This window comes from Bubalus kerabau, chromosome 7, assembly GCF_029407905.1.
Source record: "Bubalus kerabau isolate K-KA32 ecotype Philippines breed swamp buffalo chromosome 7, PCC_UOA_SB_1v2, whole genome shotgun sequence".
Lineage (NCBI taxonomy): Eukaryota > Metazoa > Chordata > Mammalia > Artiodactyla > Bovidae > Bubalus > Bubalus kerabau.
The window spans coordinates 71,071,894-71,090,484 of NC_073630.1; the positions used below are offsets into that span (position 1 = coordinate 71,071,894).

At 41.1% G+C, this 18,591-nt stretch overlaps 1 protein-coding gene across 3 annotated transcripts in view; it reads right to left on the bottom strand.

Annotated features, from left to right (window-relative positions):
• The window catches only part of TEC (tec protein tyrosine kinase), a 167,924-nt gene that overhangs the window by 58,760 nt on the left and 90,573 nt on the right, over positions 1-18,591 (bottom strand). For all 3 annotated transcript variants that reach the window (XM_055588507.1, XM_055588505.1, XM_055588506.1), the window contains 2 exons: positions 4,899-5,003; positions 379-460 (listed from right to left, as the gene is read on the bottom strand). In XM_055588507.1, the coding sequence (XP_055444482.1) occupies positions 379-460; positions 4,899-5,003 (187 nt within the window). The remainder of the gene's footprint in view (positions 1-378; positions 461-4,898; positions 5,004-18,591) is intronic.

An 18,591-nucleotide genomic window follows, 5' to 3' on the forward strand; every position in this document is an offset into this window, starting at 1 on the left:
GGATTATGCAGGACAAATTACAAATGAACATTCTTCACGTGCAAGTCAATTCCTCCACATCAAATGTTGACCACACAATTTCTTAGAAAATACTAAATCCTGCTATCGTAAAAGCCCAGTGGTTAGTCACCTCCAAATGTATTATATATTAAATGAAAGCTTGTTTTTCTTAAAAACTATGTATAAGCCACTAGAAGGAAGCAGATTATAAAAAAAGGAAGTTATCTTCAATGTGTGTCACTTATAGGAAAAGAATGACCTTGGAGAAGCACTTACTGTAGATTAAAAGATTATAAATGTAAGATAGTTCTGTCCTAGTGATAAGAATGTTATATTCTGAAATTATGTACGGATTAATATTTCATGATATGAGTTTACCTTCTTTTAACTTCTTTACCCACCGGTCCCTGCTTTGTGCACTAGGTGCAAAAATGTAAAGTGTGTTAGCATCATGCACAACCTGAAATAAAACAAAAGATGGAACAGGTGAGAAACAGCACTCCTACCTAGCACAGAGCCCTTGGTTACCATCAGTTCAGTCATTCAGTCGTGTCCAACTCCTTGCAACCCCATGAATCGCAGCACACCAGGCCTCCCTGTCCATCACCAACTCTCAGAATTCACTCAGACTCATGTCCGTCGAGTCGGTGATGCCATCCAGCCATCTCATCCTCTGTCATCCCCTTCTCCTCCTGCCCCCAATCCCTCCCAGCATCAGAGTCTTTTCCAATGAGTCAACTCTTCCCATGAGATGGCCAAAGTACTGGAGTTTCAGCTTTAGCATCATTCCTTCCAAAGAAATCCCAGGGCAGATCTCCTTCAGAATGGACTGGTTGGATCTCCTTGCAGTCCAAGGGACTCTCAAGAGTCTTCTCCAATACCACAGTTCAAAAGCATCAATTCTTCGGCGCTCAGCCTTCTTCACAGTCCGACTCTCACATCCACACATGACTACTAGTAGGAACCAATAAAAGACTCGGAAATTCTTTAAGCAAAAGTCAATTGCTTTCAGTCCAAAGAACCTAGATTCCCTTCTTACAAAAGCAAATTTATTTCTTCATGTCTACATCAGGTGGGATTTTGCAAAGGATTGTGCTTTTACAGGATGAAAAAAAATGTACAGAGGCCAGGATGCTTTGCCAATCTTATTATTTCTTGCAATGTAAGGAACTAAAGTTCCTTAAGCAAACTTGGTACAACAGGGATTATTCCAATCAAGTATTTTTCTGAATAATATTTAGATGAATGGACTACTCTTTCAGCATCACTCCTACACCTTCCTTTTGCCACTACAAATAACTGCAGTAGGTAGCTTAATTAAGCACTGACTACTCCAATTCTAAACTTCATGCTTTACAGACATTAACTCAATCAATCCTACCATCAAGGCATTAGTATTCCCATTCTGCAGAAGAGGAGACTAAGGCCTATCCAAGACATCAATTCTAAATAGCTCCCGGAGGCACCACTCACACAGAATACACTGCAAATGGTACCCCTTAATTTACCTGCCCATCAGCATGTATCTGGTCATCCAGAAAGCCAGGATCCTGACTCTAAGTTCCAAACTTTTAACCACAGTACCTCTTTTAGAGTTACCTCCAGGTGAGCAATTAGACAGTCTTATTCCTAATATTTTTAATATCAATAATAAAATTAAGAATGGGAAGCTAACCCAAGAATTTTGGTCTTCACTTTACCCTTGATGGTCAGTCACAAGGCAGAAACACCCTGATTGACTGAAAAGAAATATCTGGCTAGAAACCTCTCTTTACTATGTCAACAGCCACTAGATTGAATACAGATAGCTCTTTCATCAATAGATGGTTCTTCCTGACCATATTTAATAGATAATCCTGAGAAATAAAAATCATATTTTTATGGCAAGACAAGAGAAATGTAAACAAAAAATTCTTCTCTGCTCTTCAGCCTCCTCTCTCCCCCGCTGTACATTGTGTAACTCTGATACAAAATCAAACCTCCCCATCGGCAGAAATATCTGCTCAACCCTAAAGAGCAACATCATCTTCCCAGCAGGAACAATACAGTGCCTTAAAAGATAGCATTCCTTCTTGATCTTGTAAGGGGTCACATGACCCACTACAATGCTGCTCAGATCTGGATTCTGTAAAACTGTCAATAATATGTCACATGATGTCCAGCCCTCTGACTCAAAAACTGGCGTATCATTAACTGTGTCCTGACTTGTAGAGGGTGGAACAGTTCTCAGAGCTTTTTGAGATGCTCCTCCCAGGTTATAATCCTCAACTCTGGCTCAAATTAAGTTTTCCATTTTTTTTTCAAATTCTTTTCCCATGTAGATTGTTACATACATTAAGCAGAGTTCCCCATGCTATCAGTAGGTCCCTGTTGGGTAGCCATTTAAAATACAGCAGTATGGGGACCTCCCTGGCAATACAGTGGTTAGGACTTCATCCATGATCTCACTGCCAAGGGCCCAGGTTCAGTCCCTGGTCAGGGAAATAAGATCTCACAAGCTGCACGGCAAAGCCAAAAAAAAAAAAAAAAATACATACATACACACACACACATACACATAGCAGTGTGTACATGCCAATCCCCCAAAAGAATAGATACATGTGTGTGTGTATATATATATATATAACTGAATCATTCTGCTGTACACCTGAAACTAACATGACATTGTTAATCAATTATACTTCAATATAAAATAAAAAGTTTTTAAAAATCCCCACTTCTTTCCTAGATCGACTGATTAGTTTTTTGTCAACAATCCCTTCTCATTCATTGTAATCAAATAAATGTGGTCTAATAACAATGGGAACACCATAGAACAGTTCAGTTCAGTCACCCAGTCGTGTCCAACTCTTTGCAACACCATGGATCGCAGGACACCAGGCTTCCCTGTCCATTGCCAACTCCTGGAGTTTACTCAAATGCATGTCCATTGAGTGGGTGATGCCATCCAACCATTTCATCCTCTGTTGTCCCCTTCTCCTCCCGTCTTCAATCTTTCCCAGCATCAGGGTCTTTTCCAAGGAGTCAGTTCTTTGCATCAGGTGGACAAAGGATTGGAGTTTCAGCTTCAGCATCAGTCCTTGCTGTGAATATTCAGGACTGAGTTCCTTTAGGATGGACTGGTTGGATCTCCTTTCATAGAACAAATAGTGCTATATTCTACTCGGTGATTAATTCATACAACTAGCACTTTGCTGGGACTACATGAGATACAGACATGAATCTAAGAAATACCTTATGACAAAACAGAAAATGAGATGTAATAAAAGAGGTAAAGATAAAGCACTAAGAGAAAGGGCTCTGGGGGTGTATGCTGCCTCATTTGGCCCATGATTTTCATACCTGTGTCAACCTTGAAAAGATATAATGTGAGAGCTGCAAGTTTTATTTAGGGCAAAATGAGGACTGCAGCTCAGGAATCAGCACATCAGATAGCTCTGAGAAACTGCTCCTAAGAAGCAAGGGGGATGGTCAATATACATGTGATTTTTGCTGAAGGGAGGGTACATGCAATGAAGCACATATTTTGCCAGAAGGTTTCTGCTAGGCTCGTTAAGCAGTCATCATTATGAAGGATTTTAGTGCTTTTCCAGATATGAGGAGATACAAGAATTGTGCTCATAAAATCAGCTCCTGAAAATATCTAACTATCAGAAGACCTGTCCTGCCAGTTTTTCCTAAAACACAGAGTACTTCATTTCCGCTCTATACCCTGAACTTCTTTCAGCAGGTACTGAAGGGGAACTTCTTTCAGCTGCAGCAGCATCTTGTAGAGGTAAATGGCAAGTGCCCATGACAAGTGCCAATTTGTAGCTGACACCTCTGATATTGTGATTTATAACAACAAATATATATTTGGTCTCTGTTCTGGTTCCTGACACAGAGCTCCTAGAAACCCCTTGGAATTTCCTGGGCTGAGAAAAGGGGTATCTTTTATTATGCTAATGAGGTGACAATCCTGGAGAAGGTGGGGGAGGGTGCTGGTTGCCAATGACGCCAACCCTGTGATTACAGTATTGAACTTTCAGTCCCACTTCTCGGAGGTGGAGAGCTCCGAGAAGGGCAGTGGAGCTGTGACTGAGTTCAATCATCAATGGCCAATGATGTAATCAATCATGCCTAAGTAATGGAGCCCCTATAAAAACCCAAAAAGGAGAGGGTTCTGAGAGCTATCTAGTTGGTAAACATGAGGAGATGTCCACAGACAGATTAATGAATAAAAACAATTATTTTATACACACACATATATATACACATACACACATATATAAACATACATATACACAGTGGAATTGTATGCAGCTTTAAAAAAGAAAACCCTGTCACTTGCCTCAACATGGATGAACCTGGAGGGCATTACGATAAGTAAACTAAACCAGACACAGAAAGATACACATTGCATGATCACAGATGTGGAATCTTAAACACCCTCATAGAAACAGCAAGAGTGGCTGACAGGGGCAGGTAGGAGGACTGCTGGGAGATGTTGGTCAAAGGGTACAAAGATGAAGTTATGCAAGATCAATGAGTCTGGAGATCTAACGTACAGCATGGGGATAGCAGTTAACAACACTACATGCTTGATTGCTAAGAAGGTAGATAAGTGCCTCACCACTGAAGGAAAAAAAAGGGAGGGGGAAGGAAAGAAAATGGTAACTGCGTGAAATGATGGCTATGTTAACTGGCTTGATTGTAGCAATCATCTCACAATGTTGAAATATATCAAAACATCAAATCTATATCTTACATATATATGATTCTTATGGGTCAGTTATATTAATACTTCAACAAAGCTGCAAGAAATCAATCAACAAAGCAAGGACAGGAAACTTTAATGTGAAATAGTAAACATGACTAAAAGCCCAGAAATTCACTGTCAAAAAAATACGCCAGCTCACCTGAAATGGATATTTATTTTGACAGGGAATGACACCATCATCGTTCTTCACTATTTCCACACACTTGATTTTTGACACATCAATAAATCCCTTTCTGTACTTTTTCTGTTAAAAAAAAGAGAACCATTTCAATCATAAGTTAAAGGAAAAATGTTATTAATAGCAATATTTGTTTTAAAAATCACTGATTCAAAACATTACAATTTCCTTCATAATTATCTAAATCATGCCTCCCTGTATGGCTAAAATTATTCAAAGTACTAACACTATGAGGATTATAATCAAAATAATTAAGCCCTTTAATTTTCAAAGCTGAAATTGCTCTGTCCTTGCCCTCTCCAGAAAGGTCTAGAACTGAGAAAGAGACTCCCTTTGATTGCTTTCTTCCTCACAGACACACACCTTAACTTCTAGATGACAGCCAACTCTCATAACCCAAAAAAGAAAGCATCAGAGACAAACCAAGCAAAAGTCCATGCACTCGATCACAGATGCAAACTCCAGCCAGTGACATCTTCCACTCCAGCACACAGAACTCAGGAGGATGTGAGGAGGACGCATGCTCGTGCAAAGCCTCCATTCAGAATCTATGTTTGAATTTTCTTTTTTTTCCTTCCCTATTGCCCTCCCTCCCTGCTCACTGCAAATCTCCCTACAGCAAGTAACTAATGACATACCAGGACTTCTCCCTCTAAAACATTAACATCCATGAGCAAAATGATCTCACATGTGAGAATTTATCCCAGGGAAAAAAATCCAGAAGAATACAAAGTAGTATGTGCAAAGATAAGTTGGCATAGTGTATTCCTTAAAAATGATTTCAAGCACAATGTAGAAATAAAAAATGTTTACTGAATAATATTAACTGATACATCCCATATAAAAAGCTGCACAAAGACTAAGATTACTTTAGAAGAGAATGTACGGAGTCATATGACAAAGAACAGAAGAAGAGAAATGAAGATGAAGAACACTGTAGTATCTGGGGTGACCCAGGCATGCCCTGGCCCTGGTCATTCAAAACTGCTTCATCTAATACTTTGAAACTACCCCCTGGCCACAGCCTTTGGAGTCCCTACCCTGCTCCTTATAAGCAGCTCTGTGTTTTACTACCACCACTCTTAGACCAGACCACCCTACCAGACTATCAGCTCCCATTTGTTATCTGGCCGTCATTTTACCAGGGCATCCATCCTCCTTGTCTCCCTCCCTCCCTCCCTCCACCCCCATCTCTCTCTCCCTCTCCCCAACCCACCCCCACACAGGAATCCCCACCCCCACTGACATTTCCGTCAGTCCCCAGTTCTACCCACGCCTTCTTCTGCTCCTGCATGCCTGGCAGCAGCAGGTCACAAAACTATCCTACTTGTCCTCCTATACTTAGCCAGGCCTTCACAGGTCTCGTCTATCTCCAGTGGAGAGAAGCTGGTGGCCTCCGTGGAGACCACCAGTCTCATAAACGCTACAGAGCTACAAACCCCACCCATTCCCCTCGTCCCAGTGGACCATCCCTGTCACTACCTCATGGAGAAGAGAGAAGCCATCCCACAAGCACACCCCTGACTTCTTACTTTTGCATGCCTAAAACACCCTAAGACTCACCCTTCTTTCTCTTCTCTTTCATCCTGTCTCTATGAGAAGGTTAAAAGGACACAACAGCTAAGGACACAGTAGTTGGCACTTAACAGACCTCATTTCTTTCTATGCTCACCGAATTCTTACTTTACAGATGAAACTGCACCTCACACAGGTTAAACACATCACCCAAGGACTGCAAACAACTCCTAAAGCTCCCTCAACCTTGGATGCCCCAGCTGCAAACAGGTGACAAAATTAATGGAGCCAAGTCCTCGATGGGGCAACATGGATTCTGAGCATGGACTGAGCCTCCGCCCCAAGAGCCAGAGGAAAGTTCTTTACAGCCATACTCTTCTGAGGCCTTTGCTTCTCCTGCCTACAGACCAGCAGTCCCCCACCTTTTTGGCACCAGGGACCAATTTCATGGAAGACAATTTTTCCAGGGACCATGGGGTGGGGGGATTGGCTTTAGGATTTTTCAAGCGCATTACATTCCCTGTGCACTTTATTTCTAACCTAATGTTGCCGTCAGCAATTAGACAGCAATTAGCGATCTGACAGCAGGTACCGGTCCCAAGCCTGGAGGTTGGGGACCTCTGCTATAGTCACCTTCAGGCCTCTGCCATCCACACCAAGGACCTTCTTCTGGCCTTCCCTTCCTGAAGGAGAGGTATTACACCTTCAGCCTTCATTTCCTTCCCACCCACTCCTCCTTAACCACGTGCAATCTGCCTGCCTCCCTTCTCACCACAGCTGCTAAAGTTGTTCTCAAAAACACCACTCATGACCAAACCCAATGGCCTTCGCTCAGCTATCTTCCGCTCAAGCCTTTATGAGGCATTAAGGGGGTGCTGCTACTCTCTCCTGCAGAAGTTCTGACTTTAGGTCACTCTGGTTTTCTTTCTGTCTCTTCCACTCAGTTTCTCACAGAACAATACCTGCTCCGTGCCAGCCACTGTGTTAAGGAACACACTAAGTCCAGAGAGAGAAAGCGCATTTCCTGAACATACAATCCAAATATTGTGCCATTTCTGTGAGTTAACAGTTAATAGACACATCTTACAGAAGAAGGAAACAAAAATTAAGTAACTTGCCCAAGTTTACCTGTGGGAGAGACATACATGGTAACACAGCAATACATAGTAAGTACTGGATATAAAAAAGATGCTAAGAGAACACTGGGGAACCAAGGCTTATATGATCAATTTCAGAAAAGAAATTCTGATAATATGGTAGGAAGGGAATGAAAATCACAGCACATGGGATGAAAAACACATTCCAGAATGACCTCAGCTGCCTCATCTATAAAATGGGAATAATAATAGTACCCACTTCATAGAGATTATTAAATAGTTATGAGATTGAAATGAGTCAGCATTTGCAAAATGCTTTAAAGAGTGATCTGTAATATGCTATCCGTGAGTGTTTGCTATATAAAATAAATAAGCAGGAAAAAAACTGTGGCTGAAGCCCAGGGTACAAGAGGCAGGTGAGCAGGGCCAGCTTGTAAAGAACCTGGTGCACAGTGCCAAGGGGGCTGTTAGACAAGGCCACCTACCCCATTCCTGGGCTTATGCCAGTTAGTGGGCAGAAGAAACTGCGATCCTATTAATAAGTCACACGTGTGACTGTAGAAACCTTAGAAAATATTAATAGCACAAAGAAAATCAAATGACCTTTAATCCTCCAACCCTGGAGAAAATCCCTGTTGATACATCATAGAGTTTTTTCAGACACTGCTCTGGGGTCATTTATCACCTGCCAGCTCTCTTAGCTCTTGAGCAGCAGACCATCATCAGTTTCTAAGATGCCCATCTCCACTCACCACCTGCCCCCGGGACTAAAAGCGGCTGACAGATGCCAGTTAATCTATATAGGAAAATTGGGGGTGGGTTGGTTTATGCCCCCCTAAATACACATCCCATGATATATAATCTATTGTACTATACTAACATTTGGGTTTATTAATTCAAATACTTCGCTATGAAATTTACAGATAAAGGTTCACACTTAAGTTGGCCATTCATTACTTTACCTATCCTGCCGGCAAACACTGATAAGACACCAAGCACAGCGCTCTGCGCTGCAGTCTCAACATTACGGAAGAGGGTTGAGAGTCCCCTCAAGAGGAGCTCACAATAATACGGTAGGTGGAAGGGGAAGAGGAGAATGACTCACAATCAAATAAAGATGAAGTCATGTGTCATGCTATGCTATGGAATGAGCCGGGAAAAGCCAGGGAAGTTTCAGGGAGGAACGGATATTTTCATTTGGTTTTTAAAAGATAAGTTAGAGTTTTCTTTTAGAGAAAGTGGAGAAGAGAACTCAGGCGAAAAAAAACAACAAAGCACCGATTCAGGGAACAGAAATTCATTGTGGCTGAAGTTCAAAGTGGTGCAGGGGAAGTATAGGAAAGGACACCAAAATGATTATTTGAGACCAAATTAGGAATAGGTAACTAATGGTCATTTTGTCCATTGTTTCAATAGGGAAACTAGAGAGACAGATGAAATGTGACGTGTGTAAAACAACACACCAACAGAACAGTAGAACTGGGAATTAGATGAAAGAGAATCTGCCCCTGGGAAAGTCTTACAATATACACTGTTTTCCTTTAATTTCTAGAATTAAAATATTTTTTAAAATATCAATAACAATTCTAAATTAAACTAAATTTTTATGATTATATACAAATATCCAGAGCTGGCCCCAGGTCTATCTGCAAAACACCTTCAGGTCCTCCTTTCTACATCCCTCTCCTAAGACTTACTATGCGCAATAAGAGTTTCCCTCCGATATTGTTCATGGTTCCTCCCTTTCCCCCTGTATCACAACTTTTATTCCTAATGTGGCTATTCTCAGCTGCCTGCCACAGAAGAAAGTACTGGATGAATCACCTGTGCACTGCAGGGACCTCAGGTCCGGGGCATGAACTTGGAGGCAGGCACATCCTGAGTCCAGCCACATTCTGCCTTCTCTGGGTTCCTCTGTAGGTATAGGATAATTTCACTAAGGATAAGGGATAATTTCACTGTTCATTTCACTAAGCTCTAAGCAGGAAAAAAGATAAGGCACAAAGGTGCTCGGTACAGTGGCTGGTACAGGGAAGTCACTCTCTAAATGGCAGCATCTACTCTTAATTCATCTTCACAACAACCCTGGGGAGTTGTTAGGAAACTGAGTAGCTGAGAGGTAATGAGTGGCTGAGCTAGAACTGAAACCACATCTTTCAAACTCACAGAAGCTTTTACCTGACTCCTGGTCTCTCAAGCTTGAGTATTTGTGAACACGTATTTTAAGAAAATAAAATTATCTTATGTCAAAACCTAACAATTACTCTGAGCCAGGCACTATGTGCACCTTTAATGGTAACTCAGTGAATCCGCACAGCATTATGAGAGCTGCCACCCCACTTTACCGATGAAGAAATCAAGGCTGACAGCGTATAATTAACTGGGCAGAAGTCACACAACAAACCAGGGCCTTAACTCGAATTTCAACCCTGAATTCTCAAGTGCCACGTACTCTTTAGTAACTTGGTATCACTTAACTGAGCACAAACTAACTCAGTGGAAATTTCTCATGTTTGTAACTCTTAACAGGTATAAGATCAAAGCAAGTTCACCAATTAAATGCAAACAAAACTAGACAGAAAGTAAGATTCAAACTAACAGCTTACTTGAATGTGAGGGCTGGGCTATTTGCTGGAATGGACTCTCTCTCCCCAAACCATGGAATTAAAACTCCATGGACAGAGAAGCCTGGTGGGCTACAGTCCATGGGGTCGCAGAGTCAGACACAACTGAGTGACTGAACACACACTCAGCACACCTCAAAAGCACACCTCAAACCAGTTAGTTGCACACACACTGCCACGCTTTGGTTAGGACTCCATCCGGTCCAGTTAAATTGTTTAGTGTTCAGTCAGCTTCTGTTTTCTTCAAAGGACACAACAATTAAAACAGACCGTAAGTACAAACCCAAAGATGGCTGTTGACATGGCATGTTTAATGACAAAGGACCTTCCAGAGAATACAGACAAAAGATATGTTTTATATAATAATAGTGAAGTTCTTAAATCTCACAGTCCTCAGCAGATGGGCAGCATCAAAGCTTACTAGTGACATTCACTATATTCTATCATGACCGTTTCTTCACTCAGTCACATTAATTAAAGATTGATTTTAATCTTTAATCTTTAAGATTGATTTTTGGTATCTCTGTACCACCAGGCACAGAGATACCCAAGAACCACGACAGAGATTTTAAAAGCACAGAATTTCTTGCCCTTATGGAATTTACAACTAGCCATTTGCTAAGGTAAGGAAAGGAATAATCAAGTTGACAGTGAAAGTTCAGAGGGGTCAATACTAAAAGGCCACAGAGTTTTCAATCAGCTCTTGAAAAGGAAAGAAATAAAATGATGTATTCTACCAAAAATCTCAAACGAGTAAAAAGGCCTGTTTCATACATGAAAGTTGTTTTCCCTTTCCACTCAGAACAGAGCTGAAAGAATGGGCCTCAAGAGCAACAGGACACATTAATCATAAGAAACAAGGAAAACCTCAGGACAGTTATGACCGTGTGCGTGTGGATACTGTGAATAATTTTGATGTAGGCCTTTCTGGTATCAGGAGTAGTAGAATAAATAAAATATAAAGTCATTTCCAACTTGGTAATTCTATGGTGAAATGTCCCCACTTTACTAAGTACTAATTTCAGTGAAAAACTAGAAGAAAACTAAACCAAAAACTTGGCATCTTAATATTTTTTTCCTCCCTTTTAATCAGCTCATAATAATAACTGACATAAGGGCCTTACAATTTACAAAGTGACTTTAATCAAACAAACAAACAAAAAGAGTACTTTTACATTAAGAAGCCAGTAGTTACATATATAAGCAAGGCTCACTTATGAAGATTATGGTTTCTAACATAACATCCAGAACAAAAACAGGATAAATTATAAGGAATCTGAAGACAAAAAAAATCATTTCCAAAATCACATAATAATCTTCAAATAATATTGTGCTGATAGAGATGATTATAAGGTTTCTGGAGATTGTTTTTCACTGTATTCAAAGTTAAAGTTTTTATCCCCCCACCCCCAAGTAACCATTGCCTCTTAACGATGTTTCTATACTTCTGGTACCCTTTTCCTAATACCCTTTTGCAACCCAAGGGCACTTTTTAAAACTTATACCAGTTATGTTTTATCATGCTGCTGCTAAGTCACTTCAGTCGTGTCCGACTCTGTGCGACCCCCTAGACGGCAGCCCACCAGGCTCCCCCATCCCTGGGATTCTCCAGGCAAGAACACTGGAGTGGGTTGCCATTTCCTTCTCCAATGGATGAAAGTGAAAAGTGAAAGTGAAGTCACTCAGTCGTGTCCAACTCTTAGCGACCCCGTGGACTGCAGCCTACCAGGCTCCTCTGCCCATGGGATTTTCCAGGCAAGAGTACTGGAGTGGGGTGCCATTGCCTTCTTTGCTGTTTTATCATAGTTGAAAGCAAAACCTACTAACACAAATATTTACAAGTAAGTCTAAAACTAATTTACTTAAATTCTTAAAGTTAGTAAAAACTGGAGCGAGATATGTAGAAATCAACATATATAGATCTCTTACTTTATAAATTTCATGTGACAGACATCCAAATTCAATGAATTCCAGAATTAATCAATTCAATCCAAAGACTATGAGCCCCAGGGAGCAGAGACGATACTAGTGATCTGGATGTTTTCCCCTTTTTCCTGGGTGCCCAGCTAGACTGTATTTTCCTATCTCCATGCATTTGGGTAAGACCGTGTAACCCAATCTCTGGCCAAAGGAGTGCAAGTGAAAGTAATATCAATGAGTGTTTGTTGTATTATACATAAATTTTTCAGTTTTTAGAACTACTAATTGCCACATGCAAACACTAAGATCACAAACAAAAGACTAACAAAGCTCTCTTACTCCCATACAGCTGCTAAAATGTTCTCCCCAGCAGTTTTATTTGTATTAGCTGGAAACTGGAAACAATTTGAATGACCATCAACAGGTGACTGGACAAACAATGAAATAGTTTACAGCAACAAAAAGAAATGCAACATTGATACAATAAAATGGATGTATTTCAAAATAATATGCCAGGTGAAAGAAGCTAGCTTTTTAAAGAGTAAATGCTATATGAGTTTATTTCAAAATGCTCACATATGCAAACTAATCTATAGTGCCAAAAAATCAGATAAGTGATTACCTAGGGATAGTGAGATAGAAAGAGGGGGTATGAATGACAAAAAGAGAGTGAGGAAAATTTGAGGGGTAATGGATATGTTCATTATTATATTGTAATAATGGCTTCACAGGTATATACATATGTCAAGACTCCTCAAATAATACATGTACTTTGAAAGTGAAAGTCACTCAGTCATGTCCAACTCTTTGCGACTCCACGGACTATACAGTCCGTGGAATTCTCCAGGCCAGAATACTGGAGTGGATAGCCATTCCTTTCTCCAGGGGATCTTTCTCAACCCAGGCATCGAACCCAGGTCTCCCCCATTGCAGGCAGATTCTTTATCAGCTGAGCCACCCAAGAATACTGGAGAGGGTAGCCTATCATGCAGTTTACTATACATCAATTATAACATACAGTTTACTATATATCAATTATAATCTCAACAAAGCTGAAAAAATAAAATATGGCCCCTGCATTCAGAGACCTTGAAACCTGGGAACATTTAGAAACTAAGAAATTTCTTGCTAATAATTTACTGTTCTAAATCATAGACTTCAAATAGCTCATGCAGCTCAATAACAAACAATCCTGGGACTTCCCTTGAAAGTCCAGCACTTCAGACTTTACCTTCCGGTGCAGAGGATGTGGGATGGACCCCTAGTCGGGGAGCTAATATCCCACATGCCTTGAGGTCAAAAAACCAAAACAATGGAAGCTATATTAACAAATTCAATAAAGACTTTAAACATGGTTCACAGAAAAACAAACCCTTAAAAAAAAAAAATCAAAAAATGGGTGGAATATCTAAATAGACATTCCTCCAAGGAAGACATACAGATAGCCAAAAAAGTACATGAAAAGATGCTCAATGCAAATCAAAATTACAATGAGATATCACCTCACATGGTCAGAATGGTCATAAAATAATCTACAAATAATAAATGCTAGAAAGGGTGTAGAGAAAAGGGAACCCTCCTACACTGTTGGTGGGCATGTATATTGGTACAGCCACTATGGAGAACAGTTTGGAAGTTCTTTTAAAAACTAAATAATACTGGGACGACCCAGAGGGATGGAATGGGGAGGGAGGAAGGAGGAGGGTTCAGGATGGGGAACACATGTAAACCTGTGGCGGATTCATTTTGATATTTGGCAAATCTAATACAGTTATGTAAAGTTTAAAAATAAAATAAAATTTAAAAAAAAAAAAAAAAAAAAAACTAAATACAGAGTTACCACAGGATCCAGTAAATCCCTCTCTTGGCATCTACCCAAAGGAAACCATAATTTGAAAAGATGCATGCATCCCAACGTTAATTGCAGCATAATTTACAGTGGCTCAGAAGGTCAAGAATTCACCTGCAATGCAGGAGACCCAGGTTCAATCCCTGAGTCAGGAAGATCCCCTGGAGAAGAGAATGGCTTCCCACTCCAACATTCTTGCCTGGACAATTCCATGGACAGAGGAGCCTGGGAAGCTACAGTCCATCCGATCACAAAGAATCAGACACGACTGAGCAACTAATACTTTCACTTTCTTTTTTCCTTTCACAGGACATGAAAGCAGTCTAAATGCTCATCGACAGAGGAATGCATAAAGAAGTATGGTACATATATGCAATAGAATATTGCATGCCCAGTCATTCAGTTGTGTCCAACTCTTCAAGACCCCACGGACTGTAGCCTGCAGGCTCCTATGTCATAAGATTTTGCAGGCAAGAATACTAGAGTGAGTTGCCATTTCCTCCTCCAGAGGCTCTTCCTGACCCAGGGATCAAACCCACATCTACTGCATTGCCTGCACTGGCAGGCAGATTCTTTACCGCTTGGGCTTCCATGGTGGGTCAGACAGTAAAGATTCTGCCTGTAATCTGGGAGACCCAGATTCAATCCCTAGGTAGGGAAGATCCCCTGAAGAACGGAATGACAACCTACTCCAGTATTCTTGCCTGGAAAATCCCATGGACGGAGGACTCTGGAGAGGCTACAGTCAATGGGGTTGCAAAGAGTCAAACACGACTGAGCAACTAACACTTAAGCCACTTACTCTTAGTCTTCTTTACCACTTGAGCCACCTGGGAAGCCCTACAATGAATATTATCAGATCAGATCAGATTAGTCACTCAGTCATGTCCGACTCTTTGCAACCCCATGAATCGCAGCACGCCAGGCCTCCCTGTCCATCACCAACTCCCGGAGTTCACACAGACTTACGTCCATCGAGTCAGTGATGCCATCCAGCCATCTCATCCTCTGTCGTCCCCTTCTCCTCTTGCCCCCCATCCCTCCCAGCGTCAGAGTCTTTTCCAATGAGTCAACTCTTCACATGAGGTGGCCAAAGTACTGGAGCTTCAGCTTTAGCATCATTCCTTCCAAAGAAATCCCAGGGCTGATCTCCTTCAGAATGGACTGGTTGGACCCCTTGCAGTCCAAGAGACTCCCAAGAGTCTTCTCCAACAAAACAGTTCAAAAGTATCAATTCTTCGGCGCTCAGCCTTCTTTACAGTCCAACTCTCACATCCATACATGACCACAGGAAAAACCATAGCCTTGACTAGACGAACCTTTGTTGGCAAAGTAATGTCTCTGCTTTTCAATATGCTATCTAGGTTGCTCATAACTTTCCTTCCAAGGAGGAAGCGTCTTTGAATTTCATGGCTGCAGTCACCATCTGCAGTGATTTTGGAGCCCAGAAAAATAAAGTCTGACACTGTTTCCACTGTTTCCCCATCTATTTCCCATGAAGTGATGGGACCAGATGCCATGATCTTCGTTTTCTGAATATTGAGCTTTAAGCCAACGTTTTCACTCTCCACTTTCACTTCCATCAAGAGGCTTTTTAGTTCCTCTTCACTTTCTGCATAAGGGTGGTGTCATCTGCATATCTGAGATTATTGATATTTTTCCCGGCAATCTTGATTCCAGTTTGTGTTTCTTCCAGCCCAGCATTTCTCATGATGTACTCTGCATATAAGTTAAATAAACAGGGTGACAATATACGGCCTTGACGTACTCTTTTTCCTATTTGGAACTAGTCTGTTGTTCCACGTCCAGTTCTAACTGTTGCTTCCTGACCTGCATACAGGTTTCTCAAGAGGCAGATCAGGTGGTCTGGTATTCCCATCTCTTTCAGAATTTTCCACAGTGTATTGTGATCCACACAGTCAAAGGCTTTGGCATAGTCAAGAAAGCAGAAATAGATGTTTTTCTGGAACTCTCTTGCTTTTTCAATGATCCAGCGGATGTTGGCAATTTGATCTCTGGTTCCTCTGCCTTTTCTAAAACCAGCTTGAACATCAGGAAGTTCACGGTTCACATATTGCTGAAGCCTGGCTTGGAAAATTTTGAGCATTACTTTACTAGCGTGTGAGATGAGTGCAATTGTGTGGTAGTTTGAGCATTCTTTGGCATTGCCTTTCTTTGGGATTGGAATGAAAACTGACCTTTTCCAATCCTGTGGCCACTGCTGAGTTTTCCAAATTTGCTGGCATATTGAGTGCAGCACTTTCACAGCATCATCTTTTAGGATTTGGAATAGCTCAACTGGAATTCCATCACCTCCACTAGCTTTGTTCGTAGTGATGCTTTCTAAGGCCTACTTCACATTCCAGGATGTCTGGCTCTAGGTGAGTGATCACACCATCGTGATTATCTGGGTCATGAAGATCTTTTTTGTACAGTTCTTCTGTGTATTCCTGCCACCTCTTCTTAATACCTTCTGCTTCTGTTAGGTCCATACCATTTCTGTCCTTTATCGAGCCCATCTTTGCATGAAATGTTCCTTTGGTATCTCTGATTTTCTTGAAGAGATCTCTAGTCTTTCCCATTCTGTTGTTTTCCTCTATTTCTTTGCATTGATCGTTGAAGAAGGCTTTCTTATCTCTTCTTGCTATTCTTTGGAACTCTGCATTCAGATGCTTATATCTTTCCTTTTCTCCTTTGCTTTTCGCTTCTCTTCTTTTCACAGCTATTTGTAAGGCCTCCCCAGACAGCCATTTTGCTTTTTTGCATTTCTTTTCCATGGGATGGTCTTGATCCCTGTCTCCTGTACAATGTCACAAACCTCATTCCATAGTTCATCAGGCACTCTATCTTTGCCTTGGAAACAAACAGAGAACAATGAATATTACTCTGCTATAAAAAAAGAACAAAATAATGCCATTTGCATAAACATAAATGAACTCAGAGATTGTCATACTGAGTGAAGTTAAGTCAGACAGAGAAGGACAAATATGGTATATTGTTTACACATAGAATTGAAAAAAAAATGGTACAAATGAACTTATTTATAGAACAGAAAAAGAGTTACAGATATAGAAAACAATCTTATGGTTACCAAGAGGTAAAGGCGGGAGGGATAAATTGGAGATTGGGACTGACATGTATGCCCTACTATATATACAATGGATAACTAATAAGGACCTAATGTATAACACAGGGAACTCTACTCAATACTCTATAATGACCTATATAAAAAAGTTTTAGATAAATCAAAAGACTTAGAAAACTTAACAACAAAGAAAAAAATTGTTATAAAAATGAAGTAGGCAATTAATAGGCTCTCAATTAAATGAAGGCTCTGCCTTAGTATTTGTTTTGATTTAGAAACAACTCATCCACCCACCTGATTCATCCAGTGCTAAATTTTTTCTGGTTAAGAAATAAAATTAATTTAATACCTTTCCCTAATGCTGGTGCCCAGCCCTACCCTCCTCTTTATCCCTTTCTCATCACCTACGTCCTCGAGGCAGGCAGGATAAAGGTCACCAACTGGGAAAGACATACCCACCTCCTCCGCAGCACCTGACATGTGGCAGGTGCCTGATGACTTGTGCATGAATGAATGAATGCTTCCCAGATGGCACAGTAGTAAAGAACCCACCTGCCACTGCAGGAGATGCAAGAGACTTGGGTTCGATCCCTGGGTCAGGGAGATCCCTTGGAGAAGGAAATGACAACCCACTCCAGTATTCTTGCCTGGAGAATTCCATGGAAGGAGGAGCCTGGCAGGCTACAGTCCACAGGGTCACAGAGTTGGACATGAATGAATGAAAACATGAATGAACAGAAGAGGATGCAGCTAAGCAGGGAGGAGGCCTTCCTTGGATCTGATTTCACAATATCCTGTCACGGCCATCACTTTTTTTTTCTAATTAGAGGATAAGTGCTTTACAATGCTGTGTTAATTTCTGCTGACAATAATGTGAATAAGCTAAATGTATACAAATATCACCTCCCTCTTGAATCTCCCTCCCACACTCACACCATCCCACCCCTCTAGGTCATCACAGAGCACCAAGCTGAGGTCCCTGTGCTACACGGCAGCTTCCCACTAGCTATCTGTTTGACTATGCTATTTTAGAGCAGGGTTTCAGCTAGCGGGTTGGGAAGATCCCCTGGAGAAGGGAAAGGCTACCCACTCCAGTACTCTGGCCTAGAGAATTCCATGGGCTGTATAGTCCATGGTGTCGCAAAGAGTTAGACATGACTGAGAAACTTTCACTTTCATTTCAGCTAGCTTTATTTCTGCCATTGCTGTCTCAGACATACACCACCCCAGATGGGCACAGGCACACCACAAATTTCCAGGACCTAAATAAAAGGCCCTTTTTCTGCCCTCCTGTTCAGTCAAAGCACATTGCTGAATGTGTGACTACAAATGAACACGGTAACTGTCACATTACAGTTCTCAGAAATACAACTCTGTCAAGGGACCCCTCCTCAACCACAGAGAAGGTAATCACTGGATAAGCCACTGCAAATCTTTTTTGTTTGTATGTTTAAGTAGTAAAAGAGAAGGAAGGGGATAAAAGAAAGAAAATCCTTTAACCTAGGTTTCAGTTTTCAAGTTTCTATAATTAACAGTGACAAGCAGAACCTTGCTTCTGTCCTAG